Genomic DNA, 19171 nt, shown 5'->3' with positions numbered 1-19171 from the left:
CCAGACCCGAGGGCGTCCACAGCTCAGCCTCAGCCCAGGAGCCACTCGGGGGCAGGGTGTAAGCTCAAGGGGCCACAGCCCTGCCCAGCTGCCCAGCCACAGCCCGGCCCCTCTCGCCTCCTGACCTCTCTGGGAGCACCTCCCTCTGGCCCCCACCCCGGGGTCCTCTACAGCACACATGGGCTCCCACGGCCTGGGAAGACCCCTGACCATATCAGCTGGCTGTGCCCAGGACTGCCAGCCAACTGGCCCTGGGAAGGTGTGGGGCAGGCCCACGGGGTGCCCCTTGAGCAGTGGACGGACAGGACAGGGCAAGCAGAGGCCTGCGGCCACCACCCCCGACCTGCCGTGACCTGGAGCCCCGCTGGGGCCCTGGGAAGTGGCTGCAGAAGGCACAGGTGGGCCACGGCATCCAGGCTGCTCAGGGGCAAAGGGCACAGCGGAGCAGAAGGGACAGGGCAGCAGGCCAGGTCCTCGGGGGCTCACTTGCCCGCTGGGCACTGCCGGGACACAGGCCAGCCCCCCAGGGGAGTGGCTGGCGGGGGCGAGGGGCGTGGCCTCAGCTGAGCTGGACCCAGGTCACACGGAACTGCAGGCCCAGGGCAGCGAGGTGGAGGGGCTGCCGGAAGCCCAGGCTCAGGGTTCATGCGGGCACCCGGCGGGCGGGGGTGCCTGAAGCCTGAGACCCCCAGGGCTGGGGTCACTCGTGGGCCTCCGCCTGAGGGCACAGACCCCACCCCAACGGGCCCGAGGACATCCAGCAATTACGCCGTGGTCATGCCGGATGTCCTCGGGCCTGGCTTGGAGGTATGTCCCTGGGTTGGACACCACGCTGAGACCGCATCGCTGTGGCTGGCTGTCCCCATGGGCGATGACCCCCCGGGCGGCCCCATCTCTTCCCAGCTCTGCTCTCATCAGCACCGAGGTCCTCTCTGGGGTCTGTGCCACCCCCAGAAGGCACTGACCCTGGGGCCTCCGGGAGCCGGGGACACGCCCACTGGCTCAGTGGACTGTGGACGGGGCCCACCCTTCAGGAAGACCTTCACCCTCTCCCCACGATGGTGCCCCTGAACCTGGGGGGCTGCCCACAGCATCCACCTGCCCGCTGCCCTCCAGGCCCGCCGGGTGCTGACCTCCTCAACCCTTCGCGAGCACGGGCTCTAACCCGCAGCCTGCCCTCCGTGACACCCGGCGATGCCTTCACCGGCACAACTTGGGCGCAGACGCCACTGGTGTCCGGTGGGTGCCGAGGCCAGGGGTGCTGCTGCCCCAGAGAGCACAGGATGCCCCCCTCACCGCCCCAGGAATGATCCAGATTAAAACGCCAGGAGCACTGGGGCAGGCGGGGGCGCCTACGCTATAAACCGAAAGCTCTCACGATCCCCGGTGCCGATGAGACGGCCGAGGCCTTGCATGAAGCCACCATCACGCCAGACACGTCCAGGGCTGGGGCACAGAGCCTGCCCGCCCCACACCACCCTGCAGACGGGAGCACTGTCTCTCCATGCCCGCCTAGCAGTGCCCACCCTCACGACACCGGCCAGCATTCCTGCAGCCTGGCTACCACGGGGAGGGCCAGCCAGCAGCGAGCTCCGCACAGGGCCTTCTGGCCTCCAGGATCATGTTCCCCGGGGCAAGGCTGACACCAGAGGCCAAGCCCCGAGGCGGGGCAGAGGTCTGTGATGCCACCCTGACTCCCACTTCGGGACACGCCCAGGGGACAGGAACACTGCCAGCCCCTCACCCCTCTGAGGACAGCGCCTCCTGGACCCTCACTCTGCAAGGCCCCACCCTGTTCCTGCAAAGTGGGAGATGCAACGGGGACGGTGCGGACACAGAGGGGCCAGGCCCGCCCTCTGGAGAGGAAGCCCAGGGTCTGCCCCACTGACACCCATCTGTCCAGGCCGGAGCTCAGCCAAGGCGGCCCCTTCTCCTACTCGCTCCCCCAGCCACAGGGCGGTCACTGTCCACCCTCATCATCAACACGTCCTGAGCAGAGGCTTCACCCAAGTCCCCTGGTCAAGGCCTTGGGGTGCAGTGCCCTTGTGCCCAGCCCCCACCCCGGGAGGCCATGCCAAGGCGGTCACCCAGCTCCCCGAGGAAGGGCGAGTCGTGTTACCAGCTGGGCAGGTGCCACCAGGAACCACCCAGATCCAGAACCACCGGGGAGGCTCAGCTCCCACCAGGCCTGCCAAGCCGAGGATGACCTTCCTGCTCCCAGGGGTGAGGCAGGCAGGTGAGCAAATGGGCCAGGCTCGGGCCGGCCACACACGCCCGTCCATGGAAGCAAGCATCAGGCTGCAGGACCACCCGGGCCACTCCTGCAAAGCCCCGGCCCAGATGCTCCTGGCCGGAGTCCCGCAATGTGGCATGATGGTGGGGGGCAGAGCACCAAGCCAGCCCACCTATGGTGGGCTGGGCCCGGGACCTGCATCCTCAACTCAGGCCCAGACACCTTGGGAACACCCAGGAGGCAGGGCACCTGCTCCAGCCACCAGCAGGCAAAGTGGCCCCTCATGACCCCTGGGACACCCAGAAGGCCCCCAGGCCACTGTCCCCCACCACCAGGGCACAAGCCCTGGGCTGAGCCAGCCCAGAGCAAGAGGCCAGCAGCAACTCAGGGAGCCAGGGACCGTCCCGGGAGGGGGTCGACGCAGCCCTGCCACCCACTCTGATGGGACCTGGGCACGTGTCTGTCCCCTCGGGGCCTCTACCCACTTGACAGGCCGCGGGGCCATTAGCTGCCCCCCACCCTGGTGGGCGTGAGCTCCTCCAGCTCGGACCCCAAGACAAGCCTGGCCGTGGAGGAGTCAGAGGTCTCGGGCCACCTGGCCGGGCAGAGGGCAGCTGGCCGCTGGCCCAGGGAGCCACCCCAAGGGCCGCAGCTGCAGGCAGGGCCCCAGCCTCCCTCCTGGATGGGCAGCCCGGCCCCCAGGCTGGGCACAGGGGTCAGTGTCGTTGCAGCTAAAATAGAAATCAGGCTTCTCTGATAAAGAAGAAAAACAAGGAAACGATGAACAGCCTGGAGAAAGACCGTACAGAGGCCTGAAAGAGCAAAGCCGCTCAGAGAACCTTTAGCTGTTACTATGAACAAGCACTTGTAGCCAGACCTGTCCTTCACAGAGCTGACTGCTCGCAGACCCTATGAGCCCCGGGAGCCTGCTGTCTGGATCCTGGGGTGCCCTTCCTGCCCCAGGGCTGAGGCCTCTGGGGGGCTTCCTCCCGCCATCAGCCGGCTCCTTTTGTCTTTGGGCAGGACCGCCCCAGAGCTGGGCCGAGAAGGACCCGAGCGGACAGTGCAGTCATGACCCTGAGAGAGGCTGGGGTCCCCTACATGGCAGCCCTGCCCACTCCCTGCAGTCCCTGCCCCCAACTCTCCCTAAGAGGAGGGCCGGGGGCCCAGGCCTGTCCCAGCCCAACCCGGAGGCAGCGTCCGGATGCCGGCGGGCACGGACGCCTCGCTGCCCTCCCAACCCCACATCATGCTCAACCCCCTCGGGATTCCCGGCCACTGGCAGGGTGAGGGGCCCCAGGACCCTGCGAGGGCCTGCGGGCTGCTGATGTTTGTAAAGACAACCCTTTACAATGATTTTTGAAAAAACCAGTATTTTCAAAGTGGAAAATTCAGAGAAGCAGAAGTTTAAAAATTGCAACCCAAAACCCACACCCGGGGGCGACCACCAGGAGCCCCTCAGCGTCCACTTCCGGGCCACCCCATCTGCTCAACTGTGCGTTTTGGGCCCTGTGACGCCGGGACCCGCCGTATGCCATGGTCACAGCCGGTCCAGGCCGCATGCGCCCCCCGGCACCCCTGCTGACCGCGCTCTGCCTCACTGCAGACACAGTCCTTCATCCGGGTCCCCTGGCAGCAAACCAAGCCCCACACCCAACAAGGAGCCCCCGGGTGCTGCTTCCACCTTCCCTGTGATGGGTTTGCCGAGCACTTCCTGGGGAGCCGGCCCCAGGGGCATGGACCCTGGAGTGGCCGGTGTAGCCAGGGGCCTGGCCAGCCGCTTCTGGGCTGACCCCCTCCTAAGAAGCATCCTGGGGTCTCAGGAAGCTGGGAGGCCACTGCTTAGAGCCTCGAGTCCTCCAAACCCGGGTCAGACCTTGGCCCTGTGGTCTCCGAGCTCCCTGAGCGAGTGCCGAGACACCCCAGGGGGGCACAGGGAGCCCTCCCCAGGTGACCGCCTGCCACCCTACCCCCACCGAGGAGGCCCGCGGACACCCAGGGCGGCGTGACTTGGCGGTGGCAGGCGGCCTGCCAGAGACCTTGATAAGAGCGCGGAGGGGGGGCCTGTCCTGGGGATGAGGCCAGCGAGGCCTACAGAGCCCCCGGCCCCGCCCGTCCCCCTCGTGGCAAGGGCAGCCAGAACATTCCAGCGCTGCCTGGGAAGTGCCCAGGAGTGAGGTGCCCACACCCCCGCTGAGCTGCCTGCGGGACTTTGGGCCTCAACCAAGGGGGCCAGATGAGGGAGGGCAGAGAGCAGCCTCCACCCCCGGCGGCTTCTCACCCACTTCCTGTTTCATCCTCAGCCTGGGGACGGGGGGTGGAGGGCAGGCCTCTCCAGGGACACAGGGGGTCACCAGTGGCCCCCAGGTACACACAGGTCAGGGACAGGCCAGGAGCAGAGCCATGGGGTGGGGCTCCCACCAGGATCAGGCAAGCTGGGGCCTCCTGGGATCCACCTCACTCCCTTCACCCCCCCACTCAGCAACCCAAGGGTCTCAAACACGCCAGGACCCTCACCTAGGCCCCCACACAGCTGCTGGACTCGCTCGACTGAAGCTGGAACTCTGCCCTCCCGTGCCCCCAGGCCCCTTGCCCCTGCCAGGCCTCCCCGAGTGGTTTGATTCTTTGTGGGGTCACCCTTCCCTTCCGCACCCCAGGGCACACGAGAGGTGGGCGGGAAGCAAGCACAGAACAGCCATGCCCAGTGCCGTGGGGTCTCCAGGGGACGCGGGGACGCTGCGAGGGCTGCCACTGCACGAGGCTTCCACGGCGCCTGAGGCAGCACGTTCCAGAAACGGAGCCCTCGCTGGAGCCTGTGGGGCAGCCGGACAAGACAGTCGGAGGGAGGGAGCGCGTCCAGACTCAACGCCACAGATGCAGTGCAGGCACTGGCCCCGCCGGCCAGCAGGCTCACGTCCACATCACCCACCGTGGCAGGCAGCCTGGGGACAGTGTGCAGATCCGCCCGCACGTCCACGGATCGCTCCCGTGGCTTCCCAAGTGACGCCCGCAAGGACAGCCCTCCCGAAGACAGGCCTGGGGACCCCGGCAGGACGGCGGGACTGGTCTCCCCCACCAAGGACTTTCCGCAACTTTTCTAGGTTGTGGGCTCAACTAGGTTGTCCCCGGACAGCCGATCCACCCCAACCACCCCGGGGACGAGTCTGGCCAAAGTCACACTGCCTGTAGACCCTCTCAGGACAGCAGGTGACCAGTACACCCAGTGGGTGCTGGAACCTTGTGGAGTCATCCGGCCACCTGTCCACCCATCCACCCGCACGTCCATCCATCCGCCTGTCCATCCAACATCCCACTCTACATCTATCTGTCCCCCATCCACACCCACATCCATCCATCTGTCCATCCGTCCATCTGTCCATCCAACATCCAACTCTACATCCATCTGTCCACCCATCCAGTCCTACATTCCATCCATCCATCTACCATCCATCCCTACGTTTGTCTGTCCATCATCCACACCTACATCCATTCATCCATCCATCATTCCACCTGTCCATCCAACATCCATCCCTACATCTGTCCATGCATCCATCTCTACATTTGTCTGTCCACCCATCCACTCGCCCATCCCTTGGGGACACTTACTCCAAGCTGTGCCCTGTACTGGCCCGGGGATCTCAGACCCTCCCCCTTATTCCACAGCAACTACAGGCCTCAAACTCCTGAGACTCAGGAAGCACCGCGGGGGCACGGGGCTCCTTCCCACAGCAGGACCCCATCCCCAGGAAGGGGCGCAGGGCCTCAGCCCACCAGCAGACAAGACTGATGTGAAGGCTCCCTGTGCATGGATGACAAGGACCCCAAACAAGAAACCAGGAGCCCCGTGCCTGGGCGCAAGGGCGCCTCCGAGATGGACCTCCCTATCCGAGATGGATCTCCCCCTCCGAGATGGGCCTCCTGTCTCCTCTGGCCCCCACCTTCCGGCGGAGGGGCCTCGACGAGTCAGGGCGCTGGGTCTGACCAGGCCCGCTGCTCCACACCCGCTATGTCCCCTGAGTGCCTGACCCCACCTGGGAAGGGAAGGAACCGCTCGGACTGTGTGGGTGAGACAACAGGCTGGCCGGGCTGTGGGCCAGGGACACCGTGGCCCGAAGGCATGCATCGCGACGACGCTGGGGAGCAGCCTGGGGCTGAAGCTCCTCATGAGGCCCACTCCATTGGGGGGTTTACTCTGGACTTGTTGCGATGTAGCCAACAGGCATGTCCTCGAGTTGACTCCAAATCCCGAGACGGGGCCCCCGGCGCCCTGACAGGATGCCTGATTTCCCTCGTGGGGCGATGTTCCGGGCTCACCTGATGTGTCCCCGACCCTAACCCTGCACGTGGATGTTTCCCCAGGACCCCTGGTGTCCCTCCAGGGAAAGGGAACCTGGGACCACAAACCGGGGCCCAGGGATGCTCAGAGCTACAGGTCCGTCTTTCTGTCTAGCCCTTTCCTGTAAACGAAGAAGCGTTTTGTTGTTGTTGTTTTAACTGGAGGATGACTGCTTTACAGTGTTGCCTTGGTTCCTGCCATACAACAGCGTGAATCAGCCACAAGGATACACGCGTCCCCTCTGGAAGTCCTCATTTCATGCACCCTCGAAGCCTGGCTTGAAAAACTGTGAGCATTACCTTGCTAGCTTGTGAGCTGAGCGCAGTGGCACAGTAGTGTGAGCATTCTCTGGCATCGCCCTTCTTTGGGACTGGAATGAAAACTGACCTTTTCCAGTCCTGTGGCCATTGCTGAGTTTTCCAAGTTTGTGGGCATATTGAGTGCAGCACTTTCACAGCATCATCTTTTAGGATTTGGCCACCTGAGGAAAAGAGCTGACTCACTGGCAAAGACCCTGAGGCTGGGAAAGATTGAGGGCAGGAGGAGACGGGGACGACAGAGGATGAGGTGGTCGCATGGCATCACCGACTCAATGGACATGAGTCTGAGCAGACTCCAGGAGACAGTGGAGGACAGGGAAGCCTGGCGCGCTGCAGTCCATGGGCTGGCAAAGAGTCAGACGCGACCGAGCGGCTGAACAGCATCTGCAGCTCTTTTCTGCGCTCAACGTCCCAGCTCTCAGAGACACCAGCAGAATTCCTCGGCAGCCTCACCCCACGATTCCCGCACAAGGCACTTAGAATAACAAAACAAATACCGTCACAGCCGTGACACCATCACAACAGCACGTGTGCCCACACTCAGCTCTGCTCGTCCTGAGCAGACAACCCACTGGCAACAGGTCATCTGAAATAAGACCTTTTCTGGGAATCATTCCACCCCGTCAGTGAAGCTTAGGGTCATTTATGTTTTGAGGGACTTCTTTTTCTAGTTAAGATTTATTTAGGGATTTGGGAGATCGGGGGTTGCTTTTATATTTAAAATTATGGGAACTATTTATAAGGTTCCAAAGTCAAGCCCATAAAACCATCAAATTATCCTTAGAAACATTTAGGTTCTGTTACGTACCCCCTGCCCAGAGGGTTTAATCCTTCCACTACTTTAGGTTCTTAATATAAAATTGCAGGTAGATTCTTTACCAGCTGAGCCACAAGGGAAGCTCAATATAGAGTATTTATCAGTGCCCCCTTCTATTAGAGGAGCAGCAGCTTACTATATTTTTATCCACTGCCTGTGTGGGGTTTTTTTCACGTAAAAATATTTCCTGACCAGACTACCCTGACGGTCCAGTGGTTGAGAATCCACGTGCCAATGCCAGGGACACGGGTTTGATCCCTGGTCGGGGAGCTAAGATCCCGCATGGCACACAGTGTGGCCAAAAAATAAAAATTTCCGTTAAAAAAAAATCTAAATAAAAAACATTTCCTGGTAGTCCCTCCGTTAGAGCATGTGGAGACTGCGTTGTCCCTCTGGCACACCTCCACAACACTCTGCAGGCCGTGAGTCCAAGCTGCCTCCTATGGTAGGCACTTGAGTTCCCCATCTTCTGCTATTAGAAACAATGCTTTAGCAGTCAGCCTTGGGCTTCTCTGGTGGCTCGGTGGTAAAGAATCCGCCTGCCAATGCAGGAGACATGAGTTCGATTCCTAGGCGGTGAGGATTCCATAGGCCGCAGAGCAGCCTATGAGTCTGTGCTCTGGAGCCCCAGGGGCCGCAACTGCTGAAGTCAGGGCTCCCTAGTGTCCATGCTCCCCAACGAGAGACACCCGCCGACCACAGCTACAGAGTAGCCCCTACTCGCCACAACTAGAGAAAAGCCTGTGCAACAGCATGAAGACCAGCACAGCCAAAAATCCAGATTCCAAACAATTTAAAAATTTAATCAGCCCTGTGCACATGTACTTTGGTTTTGGCGGGGCCGGGGGAGAAGGGGGCAGTATCTTCAAGACAGGTCCCCGGAAGCGGGACTTCTGGGCCCGGAGTACGGGCAAGCACGCTCGCGCCAGGTGCAGCCAAATGCCAAAGCCCGCTCCGCACGGAGTCTACCGTCCTGCAGGCCCTCCAGCCGCAGGGGTGCCTCTTCCCTGCCTCGGCTGCTACCAGCTGAGGGCGACGTCCGCATTTCCGCCAGCCCAGGGGGCCCGCGAAGCCCCACCTCTGCGTCTCTGACCTTCTCACACATCTAAGGAACTGCCCCGCCGGCTGCTTTGCCCACGAGCTCTCTCCACTCACATCTCTCGCTCATCTCCTTGGGGCCACTGGGCTTTTCCTCCTCTGTTTTAGAAAGGTTCTCTGTCTTAGAGACACTAGCCCTGTGGCTGTATTGCGATCCTTCCTTGGTCTCCATCACTCTCTTTACGTCTCATGAGCTGGTGCTGCGCACAAACGCCATTTCCCTCCCACCCTAATGCTTTCCTAATGCGCTGGCTTTGAGCCACAGAGAAGCGACCCCACCCTCACCCTCCGGCTGCGGAGGGTCCCCGAGCCTCCTCCTGGTGCTCGAGTGGTCCTCTGACCACTTGGGAGCCACCCCAGGGTGCAGCGAGAGAAGCCGGCCCACCCTCACCTGCTCCTCCCGGTGCGTCAACCACTGAAAACCGCGTTGGCTGGAAGTGCTGCCTACAGCTCTGGCTAAATTTCCATGCGCGGCTGGGTCCACACGTGGATTTTCTTTACTCTGTTTTATGGCTTGTCCGCATGCCAGTACCACACTGCTTTTACTACCCAAGCTTTGTTTTATTACATTGTGAGCCTCCCAGCCAGGAACGTGGATGTGACTTCTGAGAGAGACCAGCTGGGGATGTCTTGGAGCAGAAATCCAGGCCACGTGGCCCATCGGGATGACGCATCCCAAGCACGTGGTCGCAGGGCTGCTCAGGCACCATGTGGCACTCCCCTGGGTGCCCTGGGAACCCTCAACTTCTCCCCATGACAGGTGGGGCACCTCTGGGTCAGGGCTCCTCCTGCGGGCCCTTCTCAGCAGGGCCGGCCTGGCAGTTGAGGAGGGGCCCCTGGCCCAGACCGGGGGGCGGCGTGTGGTGAAGTGGGCTCCTGGCATGGCTGGGCATCTCCATACGGAGAAGTGTTCCAAGGCTGGAGGGACTCAGGGGCAGGGCGGGGACTCTGGTTCATTTTCCTGACTTCCTCTAGATCTTTGCAGTGCTCAGCGCAAATCTGGCAGGAGGATATGGAGGGACTGTCCCAGGGCATGCTTTTCAGAAGAAGGAGAGAAGGGGGCCCACCCCTGAGAGAAACAGAGGGGAAGCCCACAGCCCCTGGTTCCTGGTGAACACCCGATGGGCAGGGGAGGCCAGGAGCATGCCCGGGACAAGAGGCAGGCGTGAGACCGGTACTATGGGAGGTCAGAAGGGGGCGGCCATCAGGCACTTCCTGGATGTGGCCAGGGGGACCTCTGAAGAGTGGGGGTACAGGCCAGAAGGGGCGGGTGCCCACGCGCACACCAGGCGTGACGCGGGGAACCTCAGTGTCGGAAGAGATCAGGCAGAAGTAGAGCAGCTTTCTGGGGTGGCTGAGCCAAGCAGCCCGGCCTCAGTTTCCCCATCACGAGTCACTGAGCAGAGAAGGTGAGCAGAGACCAAGCCCAAGGCCCAGAGTGGGCAGGGCGGGCCCAGGGTCAGCCACCGCAGCCCCTGTGAGGTGGCCACAGCGTGTGCAGGTCAGGGGGCTGCTGGGAGAGTCCCCCTCTGATGGGTGGAGCCAACATCCCCACGGAGCGCCTGGGACCGCAGCTGGTTCTCCCTGTGCCCAGAGCCCACCACAGACACCGACACGCTGCCTCCCTGGGCCAGGCATCCCTTCTCAGGCAGGGACCACACACCCACGGGGGCTCCGGCCCCTCCTTGGGACACACTCCCCTTGCAGGCTTTTCACTCGGGCAGCGAGGATCGGCTCCCACCCAGAAAGGGCTGCTGTGAGAGTGGAGGCATTCCAGGAGAAAGGAACCCCCACGAACACTTGGGGGCCTGCAGGACTCTCCCACAGGCCCAGGAGGGTCCCGGGGTGCCTGCCCATCACTCTCTGAGCTCACCCGCCTCCCCAGCTCAGGAATGTCGCTGGATAAAAATACCCACAGCCAGTGTCATCAGGCCCGCCCGCCTGTGGGGCTCAGGGCTGCCGGGCAGCGGGCTGACCGCCACGGCCGGGCCACAGGGCTCCTGGGCCGGACACCACGTGACCCTGCCCCCAGCACCTACCCCTGCTGGGTGCAGGCTGTGCATCGAGACGGCTTCCAGTGGCCCTGCCCACCCACTCGGACCCTTCAATGCCCAGGGGCACTGAGAACAGCACACACTAATGCCCCACCAGCTCCGGAGTGGCTGAGCCACTGGGGGCTCTGAGCACCATGGAACAGGGTGGCTGTGAGAGATGGCATGGCTCTGCCTGGCACAACATGGGGAGGCTTCCTGGAGGGGGAGGCCTCCGAGCTGAGGCTCAGCCTCTGGTTCTGGGCAGCAGGGCTTTAGGGCAGAGACCTAAAACAGCCCATCAAAGGCCTCCGAAGGCCAGGCCCCCACCCACAGGGTGGCAGCCCCCAGAGTGGACAGCCAGGGCCCAGTCAGGCTGGCACGTCTGGGAAGGCCCGGCCTGTGCTCCAGATATAGCTTCCTTTTCTCCTCTCTTCCTCCAACAGATGGTGGCACCCACCCCTCACAGGCCCACACCACCCCAGGGTCAGCATTATGACCCCCACCCAGGGCCTCACCAGGCCTGCCCAGATCCTGGGCAGGATGAGCTTCAGGCTTTGGAGTCAGGCAGCCTTGGGCACACCAGCTGTGTGACCACGGGCCTGTCCCCTCCCCTCTGTGGGCCTGGATTTGCACAGGGCACAGGCCCATCCCTGTCCACCTTCCTCCAGGGCCCAGGGAGAGCCAGGATGCCCCTCTGCCCCAGCACCTGCACCCCAGCCAGTGCCCACGGGGCTCAGAGAAGGGGCCCAGGGTCACCTGGACCAGCCAGAAGGCAAACCATGGCGGGGCCAAGTGCCATCACGTGGTCAGAAGCCGCGTGTAAAAACGGCCCCTGGGGCTCAGGTCACCTGGAGTCACAGCGGTCATTCCACCTGCAGCAGAGCTGGGCCCCACACCTTGCCAACTGCACCCCTACCTTCTGTGAGGTCTGGGGTGGTCACAGCACCCGGGGGACTGTGGGAGGGAGAGCCCTGGCCCTCCCTGCCCTCGAGACAGACTGCAGCCACCTGACCTGCCTAGGACCCCAGGCCACCTCCATGCTCTGCCCCTTGCTCCAAGGTGCCTCCCCGGGGAGGAAGCTGGCCCTGCCAGGCCCCCTATCCAGACCCAGAGCCTCGACGCCCGAGGTGAAAGGTCAGGTGGTGGAGCTGGCCCTCACTCTCCCCGCAGTGGAGCCCAGGCACCTGCACACGTGCGCGTCTGTGGCATCTCCCGGCATGACCACACCCATGGACACCATCTCTACCTCACGGGGGCCGCGTGTGACACCGTCCCAGCGGGCCATCTCACCGGGGGCAGGAGCCACGAGAGATGCCACATGAGCTGAGAGTTGACTCAGAACGCGGTTTGAGAAGAGCTTGCCCAGGTCCCTGGACCAGACCAGGAGGTGGGCGTGCTTGGCCCCTGTCAGGAGCACCTCCCCACCCGGCGCCCAGCACCCAGAGCTGGTGGGAACCAGGACCTAGGCCCCTGACCACGGACACCCCTGGTTTCTAGCAGCGTCCCCAGGGCCTGCTGGTCTGCTGAGCCCCGTTCACACTGAAGAGTCAGCCTGAGAACCGGCTTCTGCAAGAGGACTGCAAGCTGCTGCACCTCTAGAAGCCAGGGCATGGGAGCTGGACACCCCAGGTGGAGCCTGGACCCCGGGCGGGTGGGGGGTGCAGCGCCCCAGGCCCACCTTGGCTGCTCCCGCATCTGTCTTCTCTGGTTCAAACCCCACCCCAGCTCCACGAAACCTGCTGTAGGCAACTCCCCAGGCACAGGCGCTGAGTGCTAACGCACCCCTCCTGCCCCTCCAGCCCCGGGCACAGGCTGGGGCCATGGGCACCAAGTCCCTGGGCAGCTGATGGTTCAGCGCCAGGCACGGGCAAGCATTCCCTCCCACCTGAGCAGCCCTGCCCAAAGGTGCCAGCACACACCAAGCCTGCCACAGAGGAGCGGGTGGGGACTCGGGGTGGCCCAGCCACGGGGCAGCACGGGGCATGAAGCCTGGGCCCTGCCAGGGGCCGAGTGCCCAGCCAGCCCTGTGTCCTGCACCAGGCCGCCCCCCTGGCCCCAGACCCTCGGCGTGCACTGGTGCGCCTTCCAGCTCAGGGGCTCCAGCCTCCCAGACCGTCCCTCCCCTCCCACTCTGTCTCCTAGGAGCCCTCCTCCCCTGCTGGTGGCCCTGGTATGAGGGACACAGGGGGCTCCCCAGCTAACGCCAGGCCAGGACGAGACGCTGGACATGCAGAGGGCAGTGGGTCCAGAAACACTTGGATGGGTCTGGGGTGGCAGTGTGGGGTCTCCAGACAGCGAGAGGGAGACCAGGGTCCAGGTCCCGGAGGACGTGACGTGGGGAGAAGTAGAAGGAACCCCCCCAGCTTCCCAGGGTGTTGGGGGCCGAGGAATAGTTAGCGGAAAGTCGTTAGTGTGAGTCACTCAGTCGTGTCCAACTCTATGCGACCCCGTGGGCTGTGGCCCGCCAGGCTCCTCTGTCCATGGGATGCTCCAGGCAAGAATACTGGAGTGGGCTGCCATTCTCTTCTCCAGGGGATCTTCCCGACCCAGGGATCGAACCCAAGTCGCCTGCATTGCAGGCAGATTCTTTACCCTCTGAGCCACGAGGAAAGCCTCGGGGCGTCCTAAAGGGCCCGGTGGGGAGACCAGGGAGCCTGACCACCTCTGCCCTCCCCTACTGGCTCCCCTTCCAGGCCTGTAAGGCCCTGACTTGAGCCTGGGGTGAGTGGCACCAGGGGCCGGGGAGTGGGGCATACACTCAGCAACTGGCCTCCACTTTCCGAAGGGCGGGCGGGCTCTGCCCAGCAAACAGCCAGGCCAGCTGCCAGCGCCATCAATGATTAACGCCCGCTGTGAAGGTGCCGCCCAAACCGCCGGGAAGTGGTTGGGAACCTGGGAAGGGCAGGGTGGCGGGAGGGCAGGGATGGGACAGGATGCACTCCCAGGCGCCCCATCACAACCCCCCCAAGACTCCCCCGCAGTGTCCAAGCTTCTCCCCACCAGCAGGGTGCAGGTGGAGGGGACTTGGGGAAACTGAGGCAGGGGGTTTCTCCCTGGCTGGCAGTGGGGGCAGCCAGGAGGAGGCAGGCATCTGCCTGTGTCACCCTGTAGCTCCCAAGAGGTGGGGTTCGGGGGAAGGGGTGTCGGGGAGAGATGAGGAGGGGAGAGGGCGAAGAAGTGAGGAGCGGTTCCGGGGGCTCCTGACCTGGCAGGAGGGACGAGGAACCTGGGGGCCCTGTCCACCCAGCCTTCCACAGTTGGAGGCAGGGGCCCGGGTCAGTGGTGGGACCAGCTGCTACAGGACCCCTGGGCCTGCCTCCAGTGTAGGCGCCCCCCCCCAACCAGACAGCCTCCCCAAGGCCCATGAGCAGAGAGGCCAAGGCCCCCGCCATGCCCTGAACTAGAGTAGACACCGCCCCACAGTGAAGAGCCTCAGACCAGGACTGGGGGCAGTGGGCAGGAAGGCCAGGCGGGCAGGGGCAGTGCCCGGGCAGTGGCCTCCTGCCCCCTGACCCCGGCAGACGGGGCAGGCCGGGTGCACACAGGAAGGGCTGCTCTCTTTTTGGCCGGAGCAGGGGTTCCCCGACCAGGATGGGGACAGGATATCCTGGCCTCTTTCCCCAGCTGCGCCTGGGACAGCGTGCCCAGCCCTGCGGGGCCGTGGACAGCGGCTCTCACACCCGCCTGGGCCCCAGCCCTTCAAGGCCAGGCTCATCCTTCCTGGGCCGGAAATCCAGCTCGGCCTGGGTCGTAACAACCATCCTGCCCCTTTCACAGTCAGCCTCACCAAGGACAGAGCTCTCTCTCTGCTACTGTCTTGGACCCTGCCAGAGCTGCAGCGGGTACCATCCACCCCTCTTCTAGGGGCTGTAATCAGCCTCTGGCCACTCAGCCCAGGCTGCCCCTGCCACCCCAGCTTGAAGCCAGGTGCCCTCGAGAGACTGGCCAATTCAGAGAGTGTCCCGTGGCTTTCGCCAATCTCCTAGAAATGAGAGGACACCTTCCCAGGCTCCAGGGAAGCCACGTTCCCCGGCCAGCCAGGGTCCACCTGCAGCCCCACCCTGCATGGGGGGCTGCACCCGCCTCTTACGGACAGGGACACAAGCAGGAAAAGACTGGCCCAAGGTCACCAGGCCACCCGCACGGCCTCGCCTCCCCAGCTCCTCTTCCCCACATGGGGAAGCCGCTGGGCCACTGTCCCCAGAGGCCACCACAGTCCGCAGAAGCCACCCCGGCCCTACAGCTCCTGGGGAGGCTGGGCAAGGCAGACCGAGCTGAGCAAACTTCCGAGAGCTAAACAATCGGCATCAGGAAGAAAACACGAGCGCAAGCAGTGACTTCCTCTGGGGTGCGGCGGGCCCTCTTCCTCCACAAGGCACCGTGGCCTCCAGGGAGCCGGGGCGAGGCGAGTGCCCCTGGGCATGTGACCCCAGGACGCGAACCGGTGGCGTGTCTGCAGGCCCCTCACTCAGCAGCCCTCAGGGGATGTGGGGGCACTGCTGACCCCTAAGTGGTGCTCTGCCTGGTCCTCCCATCTGTGCCTGGCGCTGGCACGCAGGGTCCCGGCCAGAGAGGCAGCTGGGCAGGGTCTGCTTTGGGACCAGCTGTGGGCTCCCCCACGGTGGGCACCTCAGGGATCCTGGGGCCCAGCAGCTGACGGCGGTGCACAGAAGCTCCCACGAGCCTGCTGTTGGCAGGGTGCTCACATAGCCAGCATCAGACGGGGTGCGGTCCCCCGGGGCCAGTGCACACACACATCCCCCAAACCCCAAGAAAGCCTCTGCTGCTGCAGCCAAGGGCAAGGCCACCTTCTCTGCAGATAGCCATGGCCACGGCGAGGCCCCCTCCGCCCCCACGGGGGGCGGGAAAGGCGGGTGGGGAAAAGGCTGGAGGACTGTGGCCCCTCTGTGCCTCTGAGGACACTGTCTCCAGGCCCGGCCCTGCTGCTCTGGAAGGGCCACCCCACCCGCACCCCTAGTACCCTCTGAGCTCGGAGGGGAGAAGGTGAGGGATGCAGGCTGTGCCCCCCCACCTCGCCACGCCCACCGACACCCTGCTCCATGGCCACCCCTCTGCTCCCCGGGGTTCCAGGGACAGCCCTGGGCACCCTGCAGCCAGGGGTCTCCCAGCCCCAGGCCAGCCAAGTGGGAGGGCCAAGCACCCGCCTCGACCGATGGGAGATCGGGGGAGGTCCCTCTGGGCAGCCCCCAGAGCAGCCCACGAATGTCAAGCCCAGGCTCTGAGGCCGGCACCACACGGAGAGGCCACCGACCAGGCTGGGCCAGGCGGGAGTAGGCCCAGGTGCCGCCAATAGGGCCCAGCTCTGGCCCGCGCACAGCTTCCTCCGATCCACCAGCAACCAGCAGAGTCAGGGGCCCTCTCTCTCCTCTCGTCCCAGACCTGACCCCTCCAGGCCCCTCTGCCTCAACCCAGATTTCTAGGAGTCAGGTCAGGGTCACGTGGGGCCATGGGCACCCCTCTCAGCCATACTGATGCCTCGGCCACAGCACAAGGCCGGCCACCGCCTGCGAAAGCCCTGCTCTGCTGGCCGGGGAGACCACCCCTGTTGGGGGGCACCGGGACCCTGTCTCCTCTTATTTCTCAGCTCCCCAGAGTTCTCTCCCCTGCATACGTGCTCTCTCGGAAGGATTAACACCTGGGCCAGCCCTGCGGGGCCCAGCAGAAGAGCCCTGGGCACGGGCACTGCTCCCAGCTGGCTCCCCCACCCACACACATGCCCGGGCAGCGCCAGCGGGGAGCTCCCCACCCGCGCAGGGTCAGACCCACAAGGCCCTGAACTTCTTCACCTGACAGGCTCCCTGCTGTTTCTGTCTTTCCCATTAACCCTTCCCTTCCCTCCCGGCGGGTCTAAGCCGCACTCTAGCAAGGTCCCTCTGGCAGCAGGTGGCACAGGGATTTCGCTGCCCGCGCGCCCTCCCCAGCCCCGCGGAAAGCCCTTCCCCGTGCCGGCCGGCGGCGATACTCACACAGCGAAGTGGTAGACGAAGCACTTCCAGCCGGTGGGGCGCTCGAGGAAGTTGTAGACGCGGCCCTGGATGTGAGTGCGGGCGAGTAGCGGGCGGCGCGCGCTGTAGATGGAGACGCGCGGGTCCAGGCTCACGCGCGGCCGCGGACCAAGGTCGGCGGCGGCGGGGGGCGCGGCGGGGGACACGGGGCCCGGGGCGCCAGGCGGGGCGATGGGCGCGTAGAGCGCGCTGCCTGCCGGGCTGCCCTCGGCCAGCTCCAGCGAGAAGGGGCACTTCTTGGCCAGGCCCGCGCTGCCCCGCCGGGCTCCCGGCAGGCGGCCGCCGCCCCAGCGCTTCCTCTCCGCCCTAGGAGGGGAGGTGGCCGCGGCCATGGCCAGGCAGGAGCTGCGGCGAAGGCGGGCGCCCGGGCGCAGTGCGGGGGACCGCTGCTGCCAGCCCCGCCGGGGCAGCTGTCCGCCGGCCGGGCGTGGGGGGCGGGGCCGGCTGCCAGGGGCCGGTCCGGGGGTTGGCGAGCCCCGCCCCAGGCCGGACGCCCCGCCCCTCACCAACCTGTGCGCACCCGGGCACCCCAGCCCGCCCGGTGGGCCCCGCTCCGTCTGCTCCCACCTGTTCGTCCGCCCCTGCAGCGTTCACCTGCTGCGTTCACCTGCTCGGCCCGCCCTCCCCACCTGCTCGGTCCGCCCCATCCCGCGCTCCTCGCTTCTCCGCCCGCCTGCGCCCACGTGCTCCTCGCAAACGCCAAGCCCACCTGCGCCGCCTGCACGAAGCACATACATAAGCCAGCAAGGGAGGCTTGGGGTCCGCAGGGTGCCGGGACCGCGAACTGCTTGGGCAGGGGGACGGGGTAGGGCGCAGACATCCTCTTCACCGGCTCTGAGTCCCTCCACAGAGGGTAGGGGTGGGGAGGGGCGCGCCGGGAGGATGGCGGCAAGGCCCCGTGAACTATATGGGCCCCCCCGGGCGCCCCAACGCACGCTGCTGGCAGAAAACGCAGTCCGGTCAGTGCCCACAGGAACAGTGAACTCTGGAGGCCAGTCGGGAGCATCCGGGCCCTCGTGGGTCAGCATCCGGCCGCTGGGACGCCCTGTGCCCGGGAGGATGCGGGAGTTCCTGCAGGCACCGCTGCGCAGGGCTGCCTGGGCAGGTCAGGGGAGAGGCCTTGGAGAACCGCTTTCTGGTCCTCCTCACCCTCTGGACAGGGCTGCTGTGGTGCCCTGTCTCCTCTGAGTGGTGGTGGTGTCCAGGTGGATCAGAAGAACTCAAGTCCCCTACCCAGCGCTGGCATTTCAATCCCTGCACGTTGACTGGCGTCAGGATGGAGAAAGGATGTCAAGCAGAAAAAAACTGTCCTCTGTTAGGACGTTGCCCCAGGCAGAGGAATAACTGCCCACCACATCAGGGACCCGTAACGTGGGAGACACGTCCCAGGTCCTGACTGAGCACCCTGGGCTGCTTTATTTCGGGTACTTTCCCATCAGGAAGTCAGTTCTTTGGAAGATTGTTACTACCGTGAAGATTTGAGGGAAAAAAGAGGAAGTGGTAGAGGAAACTGAGTGATGGGAGTTTCCAGGTGAGAATATTTGATGAACTTCCCAGGTGGCTCAGTGGCAAAGAATCCGCCTGCAATGCAGGAGACACAGGACATGTGGTTTGATCTCTGGGTTGGGAAGATTCCCTGGAGAAGGGAATGGCAACTCCAGTATTCTTGCCTGGGAAATCCCATGGACAGAGGAGCCTGGTGGGCTACAGTCCCTGGGGTCGCAAAACATTTGGTGACATGACTTAGCAACTGAGAGCTGAGATTCTACAGATACACCTCAGAAAGTGGAATAAAAGAGAGAGGGTCTTCCTTGATGGTTCAGTGGTAAGGAATCTGCCTTCCAGTGACGGAGACGCGGGCTCAATCCCTGACCTGGGAAGATCCCACGTGCTGTGGAGCAGCTAAGCCCGTGTGCCACAACTACAGAGCTGTTGCTCAGAGCCAGGAGCCACAACTGCTGAAGATCTGAGCCCTGGAGGCCCTGCTCCACAGCAAGAGGAGCCACCACAGCGAGAAGCCCACACGCTGCAGCTGGAGAGCAGACCGTGCTCGCCGCAACCAGAGAAAAGCCCGTGCAGCCAGGAAGACCCAGCAGAACCAAAAATAAAGAAATAAATTAGATTATCCAAAAAATTTAAAAAAGAGAGGACTTGGATCAACATTTATGCTTAGAGAATATCAATGCTGCTGCTGCTGCTAAGTCGCTTCAGTCATGTCTGACTCTGTGCGACCCCATAGACGGCAGCCCACCAGGCTTCCCCGTCCCTGGGATTCTCCAGGCAAGAACACTGGAGTGGGTTGCCATTT

At 64.1% G+C, this 19171-nt stretch overlaps 1 protein-coding gene across 11 annotated transcripts in view; it reads right to left on the bottom strand.

The window, feature by feature from the left end:
- Positions 1 to 17290, bottom strand: part of KCNQ1 (potassium voltage-gated channel subfamily Q member 1) — a 380089-nt gene extending 362799 nt beyond the window's left edge. For all 11 annotated transcript variants that reach the window (XR_015157617.1, XR_015157618.1, XM_086383879.1 and 8 more), the window contains exon 1: positions 16825 to 17290. Coding sequence is in view for 9 of the 11 variants with exons in the window: in XM_086383879.1 (XP_086240005.1) it covers positions 16825 to 17195 (371 nt within the window). In the remaining 2 variants the exon portion in view is untranslated. The remainder of the gene's footprint in view (positions 1 to 16824) is intronic.
- Positions 17291 to 19171: the final 1881 nt, after the last annotated feature.

The sequence above is a fragment of the Bos grunniens genome, chromosome 29 (genome assembly GCF_055505025.1).
Source record: "Bos grunniens cultivar Pamir isolate PY7600 chromosome 29, Bosgru_T2T1.0, whole genome shotgun sequence".
In the NCBI taxonomy this organism is placed as follows: Eukaryota; Metazoa; Chordata; class Mammalia; order Artiodactyla; family Bovidae; genus Bos; species Bos grunniens.
This window is presented reverse-complemented; position numbering and strand designations above follow the sequence as displayed.